General features: G+C 57.5%; 1 protein-coding gene across 1 annotated transcript in view; it reads left to right on the top strand.

Moving 5' to 3' along the window:
* ZAN (zonadhesin) overlaps positions 1-19,893 on the top strand; it is a 34,970-nt gene extending 15,077 nt beyond the window's left edge. Inside the window, 28 exon segments of the mRNA XM_044233994.1 lie at positions 15-131; positions 1,161-1,285; positions 1,503-1,648; positions 2,101-2,241; positions 2,608-2,715; positions 2,803-2,972; positions 3,584-3,786; positions 4,932-5,073; positions 5,404-5,651; positions 5,882-6,062; positions 6,278-6,389; positions 6,722-6,816; positions 7,359-7,535; positions 9,015-9,223; positions 9,494-9,638; positions 9,946-10,193; positions 10,287-10,451; positions 10,662-10,786; positions 11,126-11,421; positions 14,889-15,100; positions 15,579-15,720; positions 16,089-16,336; positions 16,802-16,931; positions 17,123-17,300; positions 17,582-17,755; positions 18,010-18,149; positions 19,301-19,441; positions 19,784-19,893. Coding sequence (XP_044089929.1) covers positions 15-131; positions 1,161-1,285; positions 1,503-1,648; positions 2,101-2,241; positions 2,608-2,715; positions 2,803-2,972; positions 3,584-3,786; positions 4,932-5,073; positions 5,404-5,651; positions 5,882-6,062; positions 6,278-6,389; positions 6,722-6,816; positions 7,359-7,535; positions 9,015-9,223; positions 9,494-9,638; positions 9,946-10,193; positions 10,287-10,451; positions 10,662-10,786; positions 11,126-11,421; positions 14,889-15,100; positions 15,579-15,720; positions 16,089-16,336; positions 16,802-16,931; positions 17,123-17,300; positions 17,582-17,755; positions 18,010-18,149; positions 19,301-19,441; positions 19,784-19,893 — 4,628 coding nt within the window.
* The last annotated feature ends 927 nt before the right edge of the window (positions 19,894-20,820 follow it).

Consider the following 20,820-nt stretch of genomic DNA (forward strand, 5'->3'; position numbering starts at 1 on the left):
GCTCCCCTCCGCAGGCACTGCCACCTGCACTGTGTACGGGGACCCTCACCAAATCACCTTTGACGGGAGACACTTCAGCTTCATGGGCAAATGCACCTACATCTTGGCCCAACCCTGCGGCAATTCGACAGGTAGGGCCCTGGAGGTGCCTGGGGTATAAGGTCAGAACAGCTGGGCAGGGGACCACAGTGGGTGGCAGGCAAGGGCTGGGAGTGGGGGCAGAGCGAGGAGACACAAGACACAAGATGGGAACAAGACCTTCTGCAGATTGAGGCTTGGTAGGTCCACCTGAGAAGCAGGACCTTCGCAGGACCAGACTGGGGCGGGGGGACAGCGCACGGTAAGACACTTCTCTTTATCAGCTGTTTCCTGGGCCCGCGTTTAGCTAGCACCTGCCCAGAATATTGGCGATAGAGGGAGGAGAGAACCCTTTACAAAATCCTTGCCCTGGAGGGTGTCCCAGTCCCTTACGGGAGACAAAGTCTCAAGAGAGTTACAGGTGATTCTAGAAGCAGGTCGAAAGTCACATCTGGGTCCCGCCTCCCCTCTCAAACTGCTGACCCGGGGTCTGGGGGGACCCCTTCATCCCTGCAGTGCCAGGCTCAGGGGACACTCAGAAATGCTTGTTGAGGGGCGCCTGGGTGGCTCAGTGGGTTGGGCCGCTGCCTTCCGCTCAGGTCATGATCTCCGGGTCCCGGGATCGAGTCCTGCATTGGGCTCTCTGCTCAGCGGGGAGCCTGCTTCCTCCTCTCTCTCTCTCCTGCCTCTCTACCTACTTGTGATCTCTGTCTGTCAAATAAATAAATAAATAAAATCTTTAAAAAAAAAAAAAAAGAAAGAAAGAAATGCTTGTTGAGGGACGCCTGAGTGGCTCCGTTGTTAAGCGTCTGCCTTCAGCTCGGGTCGTGATCCCAGGGTTCTGGAATCAAGTCCTGCATTGGGCTCCCTGCTCAGCTGGGGGTCTGCTTCTCCCTCTCCCTCTGCCCACCTGCCCCCTGCCCCCACCACTAGTGCTGGCACAACGCAAGCTCTCTCCCTCTCTCTGAAATGGATAAATAAAATCTTAAGAAAGGAAGGGAGGAAGGCAGGCAGGCAGGCAGGCAGGCAGGTAGGCTTGCTGAATGAACCCCTGGGTGCTCTCCATCCCGCTGCCCACCCAGAGCCGTTCTTCAGGGTGGTGGCGAAGAATGAGGGCCGAGGACAAGAAAGCATGTCCATCCTGAGCAAAATCTACGTGACGCTGCCCAAGGTCACCATCACGCTGCTTGGGGGCAGGCGCGTGCTGGTGAGTGTCCTTTTTTTTCCCCCTTCAGTCCTGCCGGTGCCTCCAGGCCGACAGCCTCTGACCTCAGGGACAGACAGCCTCCAGAACATTCCTCGTGTTACCAAGGATTGCCAGGGAGGGCTGTCGTGCCTTCCAGCGTGGACGCGGGTGTCTGCGGGGGTTTCTCCTTGACCGCCCCCATCTGTGTGTGTGTCTCTTCCCTTGACCCACCTTCCAGGTTGGGAGTCGGCAAGTCACCCTCCCCGCCATACCTTCGAAAGGCGTCTTCTTGGCTTTAAGTGGGCGATTTGTGGAGCTGCAGACGGTGTTCGGTTTGCGGGTGAGATGGGATGGTGACCAGCAGCTGTATTTGAGTGTGCCCAGGTGAGGGGTGCACAGGCTGCTGCCACGTCTTCCTGCTCTGTTCTCCCTCCTTCTCCCAGGACCTTCCCCCACCCCCCACTCCCCTTCCCTTCCAGGCACTAGCTCTTAGTGGGGGAGGGTAGGAAACACCTCACCCAGGATGAGGAGACAGTGTGAGAATAGCAGGCTATACATACAATGCTTTGGGAATGTGCTTGAAGGAATCGCCCTCTTGGAAGAGCGGTCTCTCCAGCCCATGGGATGTGAGCGGAAGGGGACCAGGCTCCAGGCGGGCAGTAAGGATGGCTCCGGGGTGAGGGGCGGGAGGTCCTTGTGCACTTGGCAGCTGGTTCGCACCGGAGCTCGCAGCCTGCACCTGTTAAGCCTCTGCTCTGCCCTTCTCTGCCCTGGTCCCGTGAGTGACTGGAGTCCCTTCTGTCCGTCAACACCGCCTCCTCCCCCCATGGCCCCAGCACCTACTCCAGGAAACTCTGTGGCTTCTGTGGCAACTACGACGGGGACAGTAGCAATGACAACCGGAAGCCAGATGGCAGCCCGGCGCAGGACATGGAGGAGCTGGGCAACAGCTGGCAGACAGAGGATAAGGACAAGGAGTGAGGGCATCCCCACCCCCACCCCCACTGTCTGCCTTCCTGCTCCTTCGCCCTTCTGAGAAGCGCGCACCCTGACCCGCATCGCCCCTTTTCTTCTTTCTCCTCTCCTGCATCTCCCCACCCCCACCCCGTGTCTGTCATTCTTCTCCCTGCTCCCATTCCGGCCAAGTTCACGAGCTGCTCACCACCCTGCTCGCCCCCACCTCTGCGGCGCTCCGGGGCTGGCTTAGTCTCAGCCTCCTTTCGGGCTTGGGGGTTCCGACGCTGTCCGCTAGGGGCTGCTGTGAGCCGCGACACTGCGGGGGTTGGGGCCTGGGGCGGGGATGGAGGCGAGCCTTGAGGGCACGTGGGGTGGGTCCCTTCTAGGTGCCAGAAGAACCCGGCAAATCCTCCGTCTTGCAACCAGAACTTTCTGAACAGCCTGTCGGCATTACAGTTCTGTGGACGGCTCATGGATGCCCGCGGAACCTTCGAGTATGGAGGGGGGTGGAGGGTAGAGCTGTGAGAGGGGGTCACTTGGCAGCAGGGCTCGTGCCCTCTGACTTGACCTCTCTCCTCAAGGGCCTGTCTGCCTCACCTCAAGGCCTCTCTGTTCTTCAAGAACTGCGTGTCCGACATGTGCAAATTCCAGCGGCTGGAATCAGGGCTGTGTACCCACATGGCAGCCTTGACCGAGATCTGCCAGGACGCTGGCTACACGGTGAAGCCTTGGAGGCGACCCCAGTTCTGCCGTGAGTTGTGCGAAGCGGCGGGAGCCCTTCCTTCACAGGCTGAGGGGGACCCCTGGTGGAACCCCTTTGCTTCCACCTGCACGCAGGGAAAGCTGCGGTCAGAAACATGCACTGTGAAAAACCACCCTCCCTGGCAAACTCGGAGCCCTCTCCCAGCCTCTCCAGGCTATACGGAGCAACGCACGTCTGTGTAGACGTGTGCCCAGGTTGTCCTCTGCACACAGAACACGCAGACTCCTGGCGTGAGTGGGAGGGCCGTGACTGCCTCATGGCCCCCTCACAGCCTCGTGGAGCTGGCTGCAGAGCAAGACCATGCCCTTGATCGAGGCCCCGTGGGTGTTCTCTACCCCCCCCCCCCCGCCCCGCTCTCCATCACCCTGACTGCTCACTGTGGGCATGTCTATACAGCAGCTGAGATGCTTGGATCTGTCTGCGCCCTGGGGCCTGCCTCTTGGCCGCTCCCTGCAGGCCACTCTCCTTGGTCCTGCTTCTCGGGATGGGGCAGAAGCTTCTAGCAGGGGGTCCTCCGAATGGTGGCCTCCCAACAGACTTCGTTTCCTTGTCTCTGTCCTGCCCTCGGCTCTTCTCATGTCTGCTTCTCCCTCCCCCAGCTCTGACCTGCCCACCCAACAGCAGGTACCGTCTGTGCGCCCAGCGGTGCCCCGCCACCTGCTTTCCCAGCTTCTTGGGCATGTCCTGTAAGAACCGCTGCGTGGAGGGCTGTGAGTGCAACCCGGGCTTCGTGCTCAGCGGTCTCCAGTGCATCCCCCAGTCCCAGTGCGGGTGTCTCGAGCCCACGGTGGGCTACTTCAAGGTGAGCCTCTGGCACTGGGTCGCTCCGCTGTGCCGCCTCCCGTTCTGGAGTCTGGGCGAGCCTGGGTGCGGGACAGAAGGCCGGGAAGCCACTCCGTGTAGACAGCTTGGAGGAGGGATGTTCGGGGCCAGATCTGCTTCCCCATTTCTTTCTCCAGCTCTGCAGGGGAGCTCTAGCAACTTTTCCCCACGCTGCCTGCCCGCAGGGCTGAGACCCCTGGCTCTCTCCTCTCCATGCCCCGGCGTCGTTTTCCCAGAGTTTCTCATCCTCTGAGGGCCTAGGCCCTTCTGTGTCATCTGCACAAACACAAACATCTTTCCAAACACCATGGACCCCTTTCTCTGCAGAAGGACTTTGGCGCTGACCTGGGCCCCTGTCCACACACTCCCTTCGAGGCAGCATTTGGAGCCAGACCCTCGTCTGCCGTGCTTCTCTCTTCCTTCTTTGCCTCTCCCTCACCTTGTCCCTGGAAATGGCTTCTGTCACAGCCCTCAGCCCCGCTCCGGGCTGGCCCGCTGAACCCTCTCTCCGAGCCTTGCTCTCATGTCAGCTTCACCTTCTCTGCAACCACTTTGTCTCTGCTCTGCCTCCCAGCCACCATGCCTGTCGGGAGTCCTTCACCTGCTCTGAAGCTCTGTTCAAATGCCGCCTCCTCCCTGAAGCCCCCCTGATAAGCAAAGTCAGAAGGCTTCCCTCTACACTTCTGTAGCAAGTCCTTATTTTCTGTGTCAACGGCAGGAAACTCTCATTGGGTCCCCTTTTGTCTTCTTCGGGTGCATATCATGTGGGGCACCTGATTTATTAATTTACTTGTTTACTGCCTCCCCTCCCCGCCACACACACACACACACACACACACACACTGGTCTGGGTCATGAACTGTTGGGGGCAGGGACATTGTTCATCCAGTGCATTCCTGAATCCCTAGCATCTATCTAGTGCAGAGAGAGAACCATCTGTTGAGATAGCAGAGGAGCAAACAAGTAAATGACTCAAGACATGGGCAAAGGCCAGACTTTGCAGCTAAGCCTGGAGCTTCGGGATGATGGGGTTGGCTCAGGGATCTGAGTTGCTGTGGGCCAGTAGTCAGACCTGGAAACGATCTCTTTCCCTCCCTCCCTCCCTTCCTCCCTCCCTTCCCCCAGATAGGGGAGCAGTGGTTCAAGCCCGGCTGCCAGCAGCATTGCGTCTGTGAGAGCAACAATAGGGTTCGCTGTGTGCAGTGGAGGTGCCAGGCCCAAGAGGTCTGTCGCCAGCAGGACGGCATCTATAGCTGTCATGCCCGCGGTGAGAGCCAGGTGGAAGGTGATGGGGAGAGGGGGGCTGGGGGGGGAGACTCTCCACGTGGCCTCAAGCGGGGGCACGGCTCTACCCTAAAGCAGGCACCCCAGAGAGCTGGGACCTGAACCCGGGGGCGGAGCGCTGAAAGGCATCGGCCCAAGCCACAGCAGCCTCTTCCCAGAGCTGGTGAGGTTTGGGCAGTCCCCGCACTTGGCCTTTCCAGACCAAGCCGACCCCACGGAGGAGCTGTGGGTCCCATTCCATTCTAACGTGGACTGGCCAGGATGGCAGCTCAGGGCTCAGGGGCATCTGCGAATTCCATCTCCTCCACCCCAGGGGCCGCCACCTGCAGTGTCTCAGGGGACCCCCACTACCTGACCTTCGACGGAGCCCTGACCCACGTCAGGGGCACCTGCACCTACGTCCTGACCCAACTTTGCCAGTCGAGGTCGCTAGAGAGCCACTTCGTCGTGAGCACCACCAATGAGTTTCGCGGAGGGAACCTGGAGGCCGCCTACGTCAGAGCCGTCCACGTGCAGGTGTTCAACCTGAGAATCTCACTGATCAAAGGCCACAAGGTCGTGGTGCGTGCCTCCGCCCACCTCCCCGGGCCCCGCATCCCCAGTCGGCTCCACGGTTCTTCTCTGCCTGTCCTTGCGGGAGCGGGTCCGGCTTCTAGATCCCCTGGCGGTAACTCCCAGCAGACCCAGCCCCGATTTCAGAGATGCGTGGTCTTCCCTGTCTGATCCCTGGTCCTGGCCCCCGTTGTCCTTGTCCCAAGCGCCTTTCCCCTCCGTCCTCCCTGCCTCTGTAGCTGAATGGCCGCCGGATGGCCCTACCTCTGTGGCCAGCTCAAGGCCGGGTGAGCATAAGGCCCAGTGGCTCCTTTATCCTCCTCTACACGGACTTCGGGCTTCAAGTTCGCTATGATGGGAGCCACCTGGTCGAAGTGACGGTGCCGTCCTCCTACTCCGGCCGCCTCTGCGGGTTGTGTGGTGAGTTCCCCGGGCATCTGCGGGCAAAGCGGGGACAATGGGTGGGAGTCTGTCTCGGTCTTGCTCATCTCTACATTTAATTAGGTGAAGAAGAGATGAACCTTGGTCTGTTGAAGGAAGAGTGGACTTAGACTCTTCCGGGAGGCAGGGGAGTGGTCCTGGGTTGGGTCTGCTGGTAGGGTGCCTCAGGGACCCCTCCCTGGCCCCTCCTCCAGGCAACTACAACAATAATAGCCTGGATGACAGTTTGCTCCCCAACAAAACGCTTGTGGCCAGCTCTGACCATCTGGGGGTCGCCTGGAAGTTACCAGAGTACTCTGAACCAGGGTGAGCCAGGAATGCGGGGAGCTGAACCTGGGGAGAGCCCTCAGTGGGCAGCCTGGGGGGAGATTCTCCATGCATCCCGCATCTCTCTGAGCCTGGAATGGACCTCCCTTGCTCCCATTTTCTCCCGTGTGTACTGATCTCCAAAGAGAGCCCTATTGGGAAGTCCATCCTGAGAGCTAACCTGGTTCCTTCCTGCTGCATCTTCTGACCTTCCTACTTCCTACCTTCTCCTGTCCTTATCCCCCTCCCCTTTTCCCCCTCCACTTCTGTGTCAGCGTTTGGGAAGTGTCCTCCAATTCCAAATTCCCGTCCCTTCCCCTCTCCTCGTTTAGCTGCTTTGCTGAGGGGGCCAAGCCCTCCAGATGCCTGGGGGACAAAGAAGCAAACATCTGGAAAAAGAATTGTGATATCTTAACGAACCCTCTGGGTAAGCATCCCTTGCTAGGCCACTTTTTGCTCCCCTAGTGGGAAGTCAGGGAGGGCGACTGGTCAGGAAGGGAGGAAGGATGAGACATGAAAGGGAGGGAGAGCCAAGAAGAAGGCAAGCAAAGGGAAAGCAGAGGTGGTGTTCTCAGGAGTGCTGACGGATCAGTGTTTTTTTTTTGTTTTTGTTTTGTTTTTTTTTTTTGCATTTCAGATGGTGAGTTCTTAATAATTACGGGTTTTTAAATTTTTTATCTATTTATTTTGAGAGAGAGTGTGAGCAAGGGGCGGAGCAGAGGCGTGGTAGAGGGAGGGGAAAGAATCTCATGGAGCCTCCGCGTTGAGCACAGAGCCTGACGCGGGGCTCGATCTCACAACCCTGGTCTCCGCCAAAACCAATAGTTGGGTGCTTAACGGACTGAGCCCCCCCAAGCACCCCAGTAATTACTGGGTTTTGCTTGAAATGGGTGTGAAATTCGCCCCAAAGTGGTGACCAGGTTCTTTTCCCTTCCAAGTCGACTCTCGGTACGTTGTTTCATTCTCCAGGACCCTTCTCCCGGTGCCATGGGGTGGTGCCCCCCCAGTCCAGCTTCGCCAGCTGTGTGTATGGCCAGTGTGGGACCAAAGGTGACACCCTGGCCCTGTGCCGGTCCCTGCAGGCCTATGCATCCCTGTGCTCGCACGCCGGCCAGGCCCTCACCTGGCGAAACAGCACCTTCTGCCGTGAGTGACCCGTCCACCTGCTCCCGAAGCCTCCAGATCCCTTTCTCTCTTCCTCTCCTTCACGTCTGCATCTCTGCTCTCCCTTCATAGCCTGGCCCTCAGCCCGACAGGGAACCCTCCTCCCTTGCCCTCTTTCCAGTCTCTCCAAGCCGAAACCCCCTTCTCAGCTTATCTGCCTGCCCTGGGAGCCTCTTCCATCTGACTCCCTCCTCACCTCACACCACCCTCATTTGCTTCTGCGTCTTTCCCGTCTGACCTGGGCCAGCCCCGTTCCCTTTCTTCCTTACTCTCTTTTCCAGGAACTCTTCTTTCTTTTTTAAATTGTGGTAAAATATACATAACATAAAACTTCCCATTTTAATGATTTTTTTAAAAAGATTTTATTTATTTATTTGACAGAGATCTCAAGTAGGCGGAGAGGCAGGTAGAGAGAGAGAGGGGGAAACAGGCTCCCCGCTGAGCAGAGAGCCCGATGCGGGGCTCGATCCCAGGACCCCAGGATCATGACCTGAGACGAAGGCAGAGGCTCAACTCATTGAGCCACCCAGGCACCCCTAATGATTTTTATTTTTTTTTATTTTTTATTTTTATTTTTTTTTATTTTTAAAAGACTTTATTTATTTATTTGACAGACAGAGATCACAAGTAGGCAGAGAGGCAGGCAGAGAGGAGGAAGCAGGCTCCCCGCAGAGCAGAGAGCCCGATGTGGGGCTCGATCCCAGGACCCTGAGATCATGACCTGAGCCGAAGGCAGCAGCTTAACCCACTGAGCCACCCAGGCGCCCCCCTAATGATTTTTAATACCCAGTTCTGCGGTCTCCAGTACATTCACAGGGCTGTGCCCCTGTGACCACTCTCGGTTTCCAGAACTTTGTCATCTTCCCAAACTGAAACTCTGCACCCATGAAACACAGACCCCATCTTCTCCCCGCCCCGGCCCCGGGCAACCACTGTTCTGCTGTGTGTCCATGACTTTGACAACTCCGTGGACCTCATATAAGTGAGATCACACAGTATTTCTCTTTTGGTGAGCAGCTGATTTCACCTGGCATGTCTTTAAGGTTCATCCGCGTCGGAGCATGGGCCAGAGTGCTTTTTTTTTTTTTTTCTTTAAGATTTTTATTTATTTATTTATTTATTTGAGAGAGAGAAAGAGAGCGAGAACATGAGAGGAGAGAGGTCAGCGGGAGAGGCAGACTCACTCCTGAGCAGGGATCCTACTGTGGGACTCGATCCCAGGACTGCAGGATCACGACCTGAGCCGAAGGCAGTCGCCTAATCAACTGAGCCACCCGGGCGCCCCCGAGAGTGTCTTTTTTAAGGCTGAAAAATAATTGCACCTTATGCATAGACCTCGCTGTGTGTATCCATTGGTCTGAGGAACGTTCTCGGGCACTCTCGGCCCCGAGGTCAGGCAGCTAGAAATCCCTGTCCTTCCTCACAGGGCTTTCTTCTGCTTTCTTTCTGGTTTCCTCTTAGCGCTGAAGTGTTCCCCCGGCAGCAGCTACCACCCCTGTGCCAACCCCTGCCCAGCCACCTGTCTCAGCCGGAATACCCCAAGAGACTGCCCCGTGGAGTTGCCCTGCACGGAGGGCTGTGAGTGCCGGCAAGGCCACGTCCTGAGCGGAACCTCCTGTGTGCCCTTCAGCCAGTGTGGCTGCGTCCACCAGGACGGTTCCTACCACCCGGTGAGGGGCTAGACCGCGACGCCCCATGTTAGGGAGGCAGGAGGGCTCAGAGCCTGTGAAGGGGTAGCGGTGGGTGGGGCAGGGGGCCAGTCTAGGAGGCTGAGCAGCAAGTCCAGAAGCCAAAAAGGTTGAGGAAGGCTAGGGATGGAGAGAAGCAGTCAAGGGCGGCAAGCCCTGGGGGCGGGGGGTGCTGGTGGGTTGCCGGGGGGAGTTCAGTCCGACGCCGGCTTCCAGTCTTCCATTGGCTCTGCTGATGCCCACGTCCCACAGGTCGGGGAGAGCTGGTACACAGACAACACGTGTTCTAGGCTCTGCACCTGTTCCACGCACAGCAACATCTCCTGCCGCCAGAGCACCTGCAAGCCAGGCCAGCTGTGCCGGCCCCTGGACGGCCTGCTGCGCTGCCGGACCTCAGGTAGGAGACCCTGGAGTGCAGCGGGGGGCCACCTGTGAAGTCCCGAGCGCCTCCTCTCTCGGGATCCCTCCCTCTCCCCCTCTCCCACCACCCACCTGTAGCCCCCTGCTCCCCTCCCTGCCTTCCTGAAGACCTTTTGTGGGAGGGCTGGGGCGGGGGATGCTGGCCCTGTGCCATCAGGAAGGGCTCCTCGGGTTCCCTCGTGGTTCTCTCGGCCACGAGCTTTGACAGGACAACATCCCCCACCGGCCGCCAAGCCTCCTCCTCACGGAGGCTGGAGCGCTCCTCAGCCCTCCCCCTTCGCCAGGCGTGGGAGTGTGTCGCACCTCGGACCGCTCCCCGTACGTGACGTTCGATGGCATTCTCCATACCATCCAAAACACCTGCACTTACGTCCTGCTGAAAGTGTGCCACTCCACCTTGGACCTGCCTTTCTTCAAGATCAGCGGCAAGCACGGGAAGCGGAGAGGCCGCTCGGCTGCCTTCTACCTCTACCGGCTCCATATCGACATCTCTGACACCCGGGTCACCTTGGGAGAGGGCCACCGCGTGCTGGTGAGCTGGGCAGCGGCGTTGGGGAGGGGAAGGAGAATGCCAGCCATGACGTCTGTCTTTCTTCCCACTCACCTGCCCTGCCGGCTTCTCTAGATCAACGGTACGCAGGCCACCCTTCCCTCAACCCGCCAGATCCGGGGGGTCAAAATCACTGCCAGTGGCATCTACACCGTGCTCAGTGTCAACATCGGGCTGCAGGTCAAGTTTGATGGCAAGGGCTTCTTGGAGGTCCAGCTCCCTACAGCCTACTACCAAAAGGTGGGGACAACCCCTAGCTCTTCTCCCCAGGAGCCCGCCTCCAGAGGGCGCTGAGCCCTCTCCAGACCCAAGTGGTCATTCCCCAGAAAGGAGGAGGGCTGGAAAAAGGGTGCCTTTTTCTTAGGAGTGGAAATGCAGGCGCCCCCGAGAAAGGAAGGCTCTTCTACCTGCCCCTGACCGGCCACTGAGAACCCCTCTGCCCCCTGCCAGGTCTGTGGCTTGTGCGGGAACTTCAATGACGAGGACGAAGATGAGCTCATGATGCCCAGCGATGAACTAGCCCAGAATGACACTGAACTGGTGGACAGTTGGCAAGATAGGGAGTCTGATCCCAAGTAATTGTCCCCAAAGCCTTTCCATCTTCACAGGAATGCAAGCCGGGGTCCCAGACTATCTGGCAGGGCCTAGGAGGACCGGAGCCTTCCTGTCTGTCTGTACCTTGACAGAGGATGGCTTCTGGGTCCTGGGAAGACATGCAGGGGAGACATGAAAGTCTTCCCTGTTTGGGGGTTTCAGAACGCGGGAGGGGACAGAGGCTGCAGGGAACGTGGCCAACGCTCATTCCAGCTTCCTGGTGAAGACAAGGGGGTCTTCCCAGTTACTGGGGAGCGCCAAGTCATTTTCACAGGTGCGGGCAATGGCTGTCCCTCTGATGATCTCTTTCTCCTCTGCAGATGCCAACCAGATGACCAGACGGTCCAAGCAGAGAGGAAGGAGAAGTCAGATACAAACTGCAGGTTGGCTGACCTAGTCAGAGCCCAGGAGCAGTGCCAGACGGCCTTGCGGGCTCCAGCCTGGGCGAAGTGTGCCAGCCACGTCGTCCTCGGGCCCTTCCTGCTCAACTGTACCAACAGCCTCTGTCAGGGTGGAAGGCTGAGCCGCGCCCTCTGTGAATCTTTGGAAACCTTCGGGGCCGCCTGCCGGGCCAAGGGCCTCAACCCCCCGATCTGGAGAAACAGCAGCTTCTGCCGTGAGTGTCCCCTACGTTCACTGCAGACCCTCCCACACCTTGTTTCTGTCTCTGTACCCCTTAAAGTGCCTGTCTTCCTTTCCCCTTGTTCCTGACCTGGGCCTGACCTCGTTGTTCCGATGTGGCTCATTCACAATTCCCTCGCAGCCGGCACCCCCTACTGTAGGGACAGCACAGGCAACTTCTCTTCGTTTTTTTCCAAAGGAAATGGGACGGTTACTCCTCTGCATGGCTCCTGCCTCCAAGGTTAAATCCAAGCTCCTTTTGGAGATATCCGAGACCCTGCCGTCTGTCCTAGCTTGTCCTCTCTCGCCCCTTTCGCTGTGAGCCTGCCCCACCCCCTGCACCAGACCACCCTGTTCCCCCACCACCGTACAGAGCTTGCTTTTCCTCCTCCCTCCCTACCTCTATCCACATTGCTTCCTGCGCCTGGAAAGTTCTTTCTTCTTGTCACCGGGCAGGCTCCTGGGCATCCTTCTGCAGCTCTTAAAAATTCTTTTTCAAGTTAGAATTCATATACCGTGATATTCACCAATTTAAAAAGTATATACAGTTTGCTGTTTTTGTAGGATTTTTTTTTTAAGATTTTATTTATTTGAAAGAGATCACAAGTAGGCAGAGAAACAGGCTGAGAGAGGGACTCTGAGATCATGACCTGAGCCAAAGGCAGAGACTTTAACCCACTGAGCCACCCAGGCACCCCTTGTAGGATTTTTAAAAAGATTTTATTTATTTGACAGAGAGAGATCACAAGTGGGCAGAGAGGGAAGCAGAGAGAGAGGGGGAAGCAGGCTCCCCGCCAAGCAGAGACACCGATGCGGGGCTCCATCCCACGACCCTGGGATCATGACCTGAGCCGAAGGCAGAGGCTTTAATCTACCGAGCCATCCAGGTGCCCCGTGTTTTTGTAGGATTTTTACAAAGTTCTGCAAACATCACATTATGTAATTCCAGAACCTTTTAAACTTTAAGACAGTGGTTAATGTGTTTTTATTTTATTTTAAAGATTTTATTTATTTATTTGACAGAGAGATCACAAGTAGGCAGAGAGGCAGGCAGAGAAGGTGTGGGAAGCAGGCTCCTCACCGAGCAGAGAGCCCGATGCGGGGCTCCATCCCAGGACCCTGGGATCATGACCTGAGCTGAAGGCAGAGGCTTTAACCCACTGAGCCACCCAGGCGCCCCAGGAACTTTTTTTTTTTAAGATTTTATTTATTTATTTGAGAGAGAATGCCCAAGAGAAGGGGTGGGGAAGGGAAACGGGAGAGGGAAAAGTAGGCTTCCTGGTGAGCAGGGAGTCTGATGTGGGGCTCGATCCCAGGACCCTGGGATCACGACCCCAGCTGAAGTAGATGCTTAACTGACTGAGCCACCCAGGTGCCCCTCTTTATTTATAACTTAATTAATTTTTTAAAAGATTTTATTTATTTATTTGACAGACAGAGATCACAAGCAGGCAGAGAGGCAGGCAGAGAGAGAGGGGGGAAGCAGGCTCCCTGCTGAGCAGAGAGCCCGATGCGGGGCTCGATCCCAGGACCCTGGGATCATGACCTGAGCTGAAGGCAGAGGCTTTAACCCACTGAGCCACCCAGGTGCCCCTATAACTTAACTACTTAACTAATTTTTAATTGGTCAAATTATTAATTTGGCCTCACTCCCGTGGGACTTGAACTCATGACTTTGAGGTCAAGACCTGAGCTGAGATCCAGAGCTTAACCGACTGAGCCACCAGGTGCCCCAAGAGTAACCCTCTATTAGTGTTATGAGCTACACACGTCTTTCCAGTTCTCATTTTTTCATCTTTGACTTTTTTTGTCAGGTATATATGTATATACATGTGGGATAGCGTATGTTAGTCTTTGTTCTGTGGCTTCTGCATTTCGAACCATAGTGACAAATACACATTTTTTAAAGTTAAAGAATTTGCTTGTGTTTTGTTCCAGCATTTTTATGGTCTGTCTGCCTTACTTTCTTCCTTCCTTCCTCTCTTCCTTTCTTTCTCTCTAAGTAAGCTCTACACCCAGTGTGGGGCTACCAACTGAGCCAGCCAGGCATCCCACATTAAAGTTTCTTTCCTTTTTTTTAATATTTAAATGTTTTATCCACAAGGATTTTTATCCTGCTGCACAATATAAGATACGAGTTACCTTTGTTTTTTGTTTGTCTGTTTGTTTGTTTTTCTTTTAAAGATTTTATTTATTGGGATGCCTGGATGGCTCAGTCAGTTAAGCCGCTGCCTTTGGCTCAGTTCATGATCCCAGGGTCCTGGGATCGAGTCCCGCATTGGGCTCTTTGTCCAGCAGGGAACCTGCTTTTCTCTCTGCCTCTGCCTGCCCGTCTGCCTGCTTGTGCGCTCTCTCTCTCTCTGACAAATAAATAAAACCTTAAAAAAAAAAGAAGATTTTATTTATTTTAGAGATGGGGGGAGGAGCAGAGGGAGAGGGAGAAGCGGACTCCCCGCTGAGTGCATAGCGCATAGCACCGCACCCCCTCCCAGACCACGACCCTGAGATCACAACCCCAGCCGAAATCAGGAGTCGGAGGCTTAATGGACTGAGCTAACTGGGCCCCCCCTTTTTTGAGCACTTTATTTATTTATTTGACAGAGAGAGGCACAGCGAGAGAGGGGATACAAGCAGGGGGAGTGGGAGAGGGAGAAGCAGGCCTCCTGTCAAGCAAGGACACCGATGCGGGGCTCCATCCCAGGACCCTGAGATCATGACCTGAGCTGAAGGCAGACACTTAACGGCGGAGCCACCCAGGCGCCCCCCTCCGTCCAGCATTCTTAAATCAACAGTCTCTTCTCCCACTGACCAAGATGACGTGATTTATTGTATACTAAGATCCCCTGCGTATTTGGGTCCCTGTCTGGGCTTCCTTCCCCTTCCATTGCTCCGTCTGTCTCCACTTACCAATGACCCAGTATTGTGACTGTTGAGAGTTTCAACTGTGTTTTCAATTCCAATAGGGACATTCACTCCTCACCGCTCTTTTCTTGTCTTTCCTTTCTAGTTTTGTCGTTGCTGTTTTAACGTTTTCCTGGCTTCTCTGGTTTGTTCCTATCTTCCTCTCCGCTTTAATATCTTCTCACCCTTCTAAAAACCCGAACAAAATCCTGCTGGTGTATTATACTGGGATCATCTGCATCGTATCCGTTCACTTAGAGACCGACTTCTCTCTTATGTTGCAGACTCTCGCCTCTGTCCACATTTCCTTGTGATCACAGGTACCTCCCGGAAAGGGTTCTATGGAGCTCCTCCAACAGAGTGAATGCTGCCGTGCTCTGTGCACCTGTTACACACGCATGCCTGTCCAACGCTCGCTGACCATACACATCAGTGTCACCGTGGCTGCTGGCTGACCTCTGTCTCCCACACTGCACTGGGAGGGCCGTTCTTACTCCTTTCTTTCCCTGGGGCCTGGCACGGAGCCCGATGTCAGTAAATGTTTATCCCCCTCTCCCCTAGCTCTGGAATGTCCTGCCCACAGCAGCTACTCCACCTGCCTTCCCTCCTGCCCACCTTCCTGCTTGGACCTGACGGGACAGTGCAGTGGCCCCAAAGTCCCCTCCACCTGCAAGGAGGGCTGCCTTTGCTTGCCCGGCTACGTGCTCAGTGGGCAGCGGTGTGTGACCAGGAGTCAGTGCGGTTGCATCAACGACTACGGCAGCTCCTTCCCCGTGAGTGGGGATGGGAGGTAGGGGTGGGGACCCCTCGAGGTTGGTGTTTTCTGCTTTCCTATTTTTCTGTCAGCCTGGGGCACCCATGTCTCTGTGGCTGGCCCCGGGGGATACAGGCTGGTGACCGGGCAGTGTGCTGTCCGGCCGGGCCTGAGCTGGGGGGTACATGGCAGTTTGAGGTTTGGGATCCGATGAATCCAAACAACTGGGATGGGGTCCGGTATAGCAGAAGGAGCAGGGGCCTTGGCTCAAATCCCATGGGTACCACCCACGAGTGTGTGACCTCAGTTTTGTCATCTATAAGTTGGGTACTTTCCTGAACAACGTATGTAAGACACCAAACGTGATGCCTCTAAAAGGTGTACAGGGACAGCAGGCTGCAGGTGGCCTGTGACTGCCTCCAGCCTGGGCCAGCGAATCCATTCAGACCGTGGGCCCTTCCCTCCTCACTCCCTGATTCTCCCCGTGCCTTCTCTAGGAGGGTAAGACCTGGATCTCCATTCGCTGCACCAGGAGCTGTGTCTGCACCTTGGGGACTGTCCACTGCCAGCCCTTCAGTTGCCCCCCTGGCTCCCACTGCGAGCCCAAGGCCGGGGGCACTGGCAGCTGTGAAATTAACAGTAAGAGGGACCACCAGGGAGGCGGAGCAAGAGGCAGGAGCCGAGGGGCTCAGGCTGGGTAGGTCTAGAGACCGAAGGGGCCACAGCACAGGGTGTGGGGTGGGCCTGTGCCTTGTTTGGGCTCTCACCAACTCTGTGGCTGACTCCAGGACTCCCTCTCTTAAGTGTAGAAACAGAAGATGGGGCCAGGTTTATAATCGGGGCTGGGAAAGAGAGAAGGCTGAAGATCAGGTAGCCAGGGAGCCCAGGGCTAAGAGGGAGGGTGACCAGAGTCATCAGGGCCGTAGAGGGATGGGGCTGTGTGTGTGTGTGTGTGTGTGTGTGTTATCTGGACAGGGTCCCTTCTCAGGGCTGGCCCTTCTTGGCAGAGTCGGACCAATGCTCCATTTACGGGGACCCCCATTACCGTACCTTTGATGGCCTCAGCTACCTCTTCCGCGGCCGCATGACCTACACACTGATAAAGGCCATCGGCGTGCTCCCTGCTGGGGTGGTGCCTTTGGTCGTGGAAGGGCGCAACAAAGTGTATTCATCCTGGAGCCCTATCTACCTGCACGAGATCATTGTAATGGTCTACGGCTACACAGTCCAGCTCAAGGCCCATCTGGAGCTGGTGGTAAGAGCCAGGCCAGGCCAGGAGGGGCTGGGGAGGGAGGCCAGGCCGTGGGAAGCCCCTGAACACAGGTGAAGCCAGGACTCCTTGTTCCCCGGAAAGGTCCTGGCCTGAGCTGCCTCGCCGTCAAGTTCAGAATCGGTGCCCACTCTCAGAGGCAGAGGAGGGTGGTGGGATGGACCCAAAGGTTGGAGAGAGACGGGGAGAGAGGAGGGAAGGAGAGAACAGAGGGTTCAAAGGGGAAGCTGGGTTGAGTAGTACAGGGGGCATCCTCTCGGTCAAGGGTTTTTGCAAGGAAGAGGTTGTGGCTGCAAAGGGAGGCGACTTAGGGGAGGTCTTTGCCACATGGGGTAGCAAAGCCTACTGGGGAACCTCAGAATGATGGCACCCAGATACCGAGCCGTGCAGAGAGGCAGTGGAGGTCAGGCTTACTGCAGACTCTCGGCGGCTCCCGCCCGCCTTCTCCAGGTCAACAACCAGAGGACGGCCATCCCCTACAAGCCCAGCGACAGGCTGCAGGTTGCCCTGCGGGGCCATCGCCTGTACCTGATCACCGACTTTGAGATGGTTGTCACCTTCGATGGAGGCAAAAACGCAGGTACCTGAAGGTGGGAAAGAGGGGAGAGCAGAGGCGATGTTCCTGCGCTGGGTCAGGGAAAGCCACATCGTCGGCGGGCCCGCCACGGTGAGGAGCCCCGAGTGGGTCCAGGGGCCCCAGTGCCAGGGGAGCAGCCAGGAGCGGTGGGGAGGAGATGGGAGGCTCACTTCTGGACACCCTTCCTCCTGCAGTGATCACGCTGCCCAACAAGTATAAGGGGCTCGTGCGTGGCCTGTGCGGGAACTTTGATGGGAACAAGAGTAATGACTTTATCCTGCCCGACGGCACCATCACCCAGAACCTGGTCACCTTCGGCAACAGCTGGGAGGTACAGAGGATCACGGGAGTTGACCTTGCCCGCTTCTCAAGGTGAGAGGGCTAGGGCTCAGAGCACAGAGGCCTGGCCCCTGGGGAGGTAAGCATCAGCCTGGTGCCTGCCCACGCCCACTCACCCTGTATCCTTAGCCGAGAAGGACCCCTGAGGGCCTGATTTTCTCATCCTGCCATTGCCTCTCAGACCCACTGCGGGGACACCGGCCCTATGGGCCTCAGGCTGTGCCCTGTGCCTCCCCATTCCTCCTCCTGCCACTTCTTCCCAAGGTCACGGTCCTCAGGGGCCTCACCTGGCCCCCTCTTGGTCCCTGCTCCAGGGCCATACGAGAGGAGGAAGAGGAGGAGAAGAAGGAGTCAGGCTTCCCTGTGTCAGAATGCAGCCCAGAGCAGCTGGAGCTCATCAACAGCACCCAGGCGTGCAGGGTGCTGGGGGACCCCCAGGGCCCCTTTGCTGCCTGTCACCAGACTGTGGCTCCTGAGCCCTTCCAGGAGTGAGTCAAGGCCCCAGGCCACAGGGAAGTGGCCTTTCTCTGGGTCCTGCTGCCCATTCTGTGATCCAAGCCCCATTTGGCTCACTTCTTTCTCTTGGTGGCTTCCATTCATGGCGATTCCCCTCCCCACACGCCACACTCATGCACACACACACACACACACACACACAGGCACACACCCTGCCCGCTGTCTTTCTGCTGGGTCTCCTTGCCTCCCCACCTCTGCAGCCCCCTAACCGCCCTGCTGCCCCCAGGCACTGTGTGTTTGATCTGTGTGCCGCCCGGAGCCCCAGAGAGCAGGAGGAACTGCGATGCCAGGTCCTCAGCGGGTACGCCATCATCTGCCAGGAGGCGGGCGCCGCCCTGGCCAGCTGGCGGGACCACACCCGCTGCGGTGAGGCACTGACCTTCCCCAGCAGCTGCTCCCCGATGCTCGAGGCCGTTTCTGCCCACTGCTCGGCTCTGAGCCCCCACCTTGCCCGCCTTGGGGTTCCCGCCTTGACCTCCACTTCCGACTCCCCAAGGACCCCGTCCTCCCCAGCCAGCCTCCCTCTCAGCCCCGGCCTGGCCCAGGAAGCCTCACCCCAGCCCCGCCCTCCCGTCCCGTTCTGGTTCTTGCCCGGGCCCAGCCTTGCTCTGCCACTTCCTTAGCACACTTTAACGTCAGACCAAAAGACACCCGAAGCCGGTCCCCTCTTGCAGCCTCCTGGCCTGTACCAAGCTCTGTGTTCTGGGGGGTGACCGCATTCCCCCTCCAGCTGCCCGACCCCGTGGTCCCCATACCTGTAGGCTCCATCCCTGCCCAGCCACCTGCTCACTCCGACTTTCCCGTCAGCCTTGGCGTGTCCGGCCAACACTGTCTATCGGAGCTGTATGACCCCCTGCCCAGCCTCCTGTGCCCACCTGGCGGCCCCTAAGGATTGCAAGGGCCCCTGCGTGGAGGGCTGTGCCAGCCTCCCGGGCTACGTCTACAGCGGTGCCCAGAGCCTCCCCCTGGCCCACTGTGGCTGCACCAGCAACGGAGTCTACTACCAGGTCCGCACAGGGAGGGGGAGGCCCTGCGGGGACAGGAGAGTCCGAGGAGGGAGGAAAGCCAGACTGCCTCCTCCCGGCCCTTCTCCCCTCTGCAGCGGGGTGACAGCTTTGTGACTGAGGATTGCTCTGAGCGCTGCACCTGTGCCCGTTCTGGGGTGCTGCTGTGTGAGCCCCTCAGCTGCCGTGCTGGGGAGATCTGCACCCTGGCGAACCTCACTCGTGGTTGCTTCCGAGGTGAGCCTAGACCTCTCTGGTGCTGCCCCCCGAATGTGGGCGGGGGTGGTGGTGGATGCCGTGTCCTGTGCCCGAGACCCCTGCCGTCATGTCAGGAAGTTGGACCACTTAATCCCGCTCTTTCCTCCTTTCTCAGGAGGGTCCGAGGGAGTGAACAGCTGCTTCCTGTCAGGCACAGGGCTGGGCCTTTTCCTGGCATTAGCTCCCTATGCCCTCCCCTCTCCCTGGCTGCGGGTATCTTTCTAGAACCTTCCATAACCCCGTTTATCCGCACAGAAAGCCCATGTCTGCAGAACCCGTGTCAGAATGACGGGCGGTGCTGGGAGCAGGGAACCCATTTCACCTGTGAGTGCGAACTTGGTTATGGGGGACACCTCTGCACAGAGCCTTGGGATGGGCCAGCCCCTGGAAAGCCAGGTGAGAACTTCATCCCAAGCTCCCAGGTGGCTGAGGAAAGGGATTCCAAGGCTGGTCTTTGAGAAGCACTGGCCAAGATGGCACCCCGGACTCTAGGGGACCAGCAGATGAATGGGGCCCCTTAACAAGGCTGATGGGAGTTGTGTGTCCAGAAACTCAAAGGGATCCTAGGGGTACGGTGTCAAGGCCTTGGAGCAACAGCCTTCTGGAGGGAGACCTAGCCACACCCCATGAGTTAGGGGTCGCCATCCTTCCTGGATGGCCGCTTAGGATCCAATGAGAGTGTCTCCTCCCCAATGCCTTCCTGACCTGTATCCCTACGTTCCGTTGCCCGCACCCCAGAGGCATCCAACTTTGTGGCCATCCTGTTGGGGATGCTTGTGCCTGTGGTGGTCCTGGTGCCTGCAGTGACCAGAGGATGTCTTTCCAGGAAGGGGAGGAGGAGGAGGTGAGTTCTGGGAAAAGGGACGAGCAGGGGTGGGTGGCGATGAGTCAGCAGGGGAGCGGGCACTACCCTCTGTTCCCCACAACCCCCAGGGAGAAAATGCGGAGCCAGAACAGAGACAGGCTGGCAGACGCTGGTGAGAACCATTCCTGCCCCAGCACCCTGGCGACCGGGAGCCGAGTCTGCCTCTGACACAGGTTTTCTCACTTTTCTCCTCAGATTTTGTTCCAGGCCATGTCGTTCAAGTTCCTCAGTTTTGAGTTGTCCTCAAAAAGGGAGAGAGAAAATAAAATTTATTTTTTGAAATGTGAATTTCCACGTGATTGTGGGAGAGGAAGGGTCTGTGAGGTGGGCCCTGGGGCAGGAGAGTGGAGTAGGAGGGGGGGGACACAGGGGTGCGGGCCGTGGGGGGAGGCTAGGGCTGGGTGCCCTGCAAAACGTCTGGACGGGAGGGGGACCGAGGTCTGCCTGTGCTTCAGACAGTCGTTTGGGGTCGGGGCGTACAGCCCTCTGGCTTCTGGGCAACAGGGGAAAAGACTGCATTGTCGATCTTCCTGGGAACCTGGGGCCATGGAAGGTGATCCTGAGGATTCGGACATTTCCGACAATGAGATTCATCACCGGGTGCGGGCTGGGAATGGGGAATGTGGCTTTTTCCAAAGGACCGACGGCCTGTGACCCTCTGGAGGCCTCCCCCTCCTGCATCAGTCCATTTCCCAAAAAGGCATAGGGGTTACTATGGCAACTAAGGGTGGGGTCCGGGAACCCAGGAGTCGGAGCCCCATCCTAGCAGGAGTGGCTGGCTAACATCAGCCTGAGGCCAAAGGGCATCTGTTCTGACCCCTCCTGACCCCTCCCCCCCGGGGCCCATGCGTCCCATCAGCCACGTCCCATCAGCCAGGTCCCCGCTTCGGGGTAGGGGCTGGGACATCCT

The sequence above is a fragment of the Neovison vison genome, chromosome 14 (genome assembly GCF_020171115.1).
Source record: "Neovison vison isolate M4711 chromosome 14, ASM_NN_V1, whole genome shotgun sequence".
Taxonomy (NCBI): Eukaryota; Metazoa; Chordata; class Mammalia; order Carnivora; family Mustelidae; genus Neogale; species Neogale vison.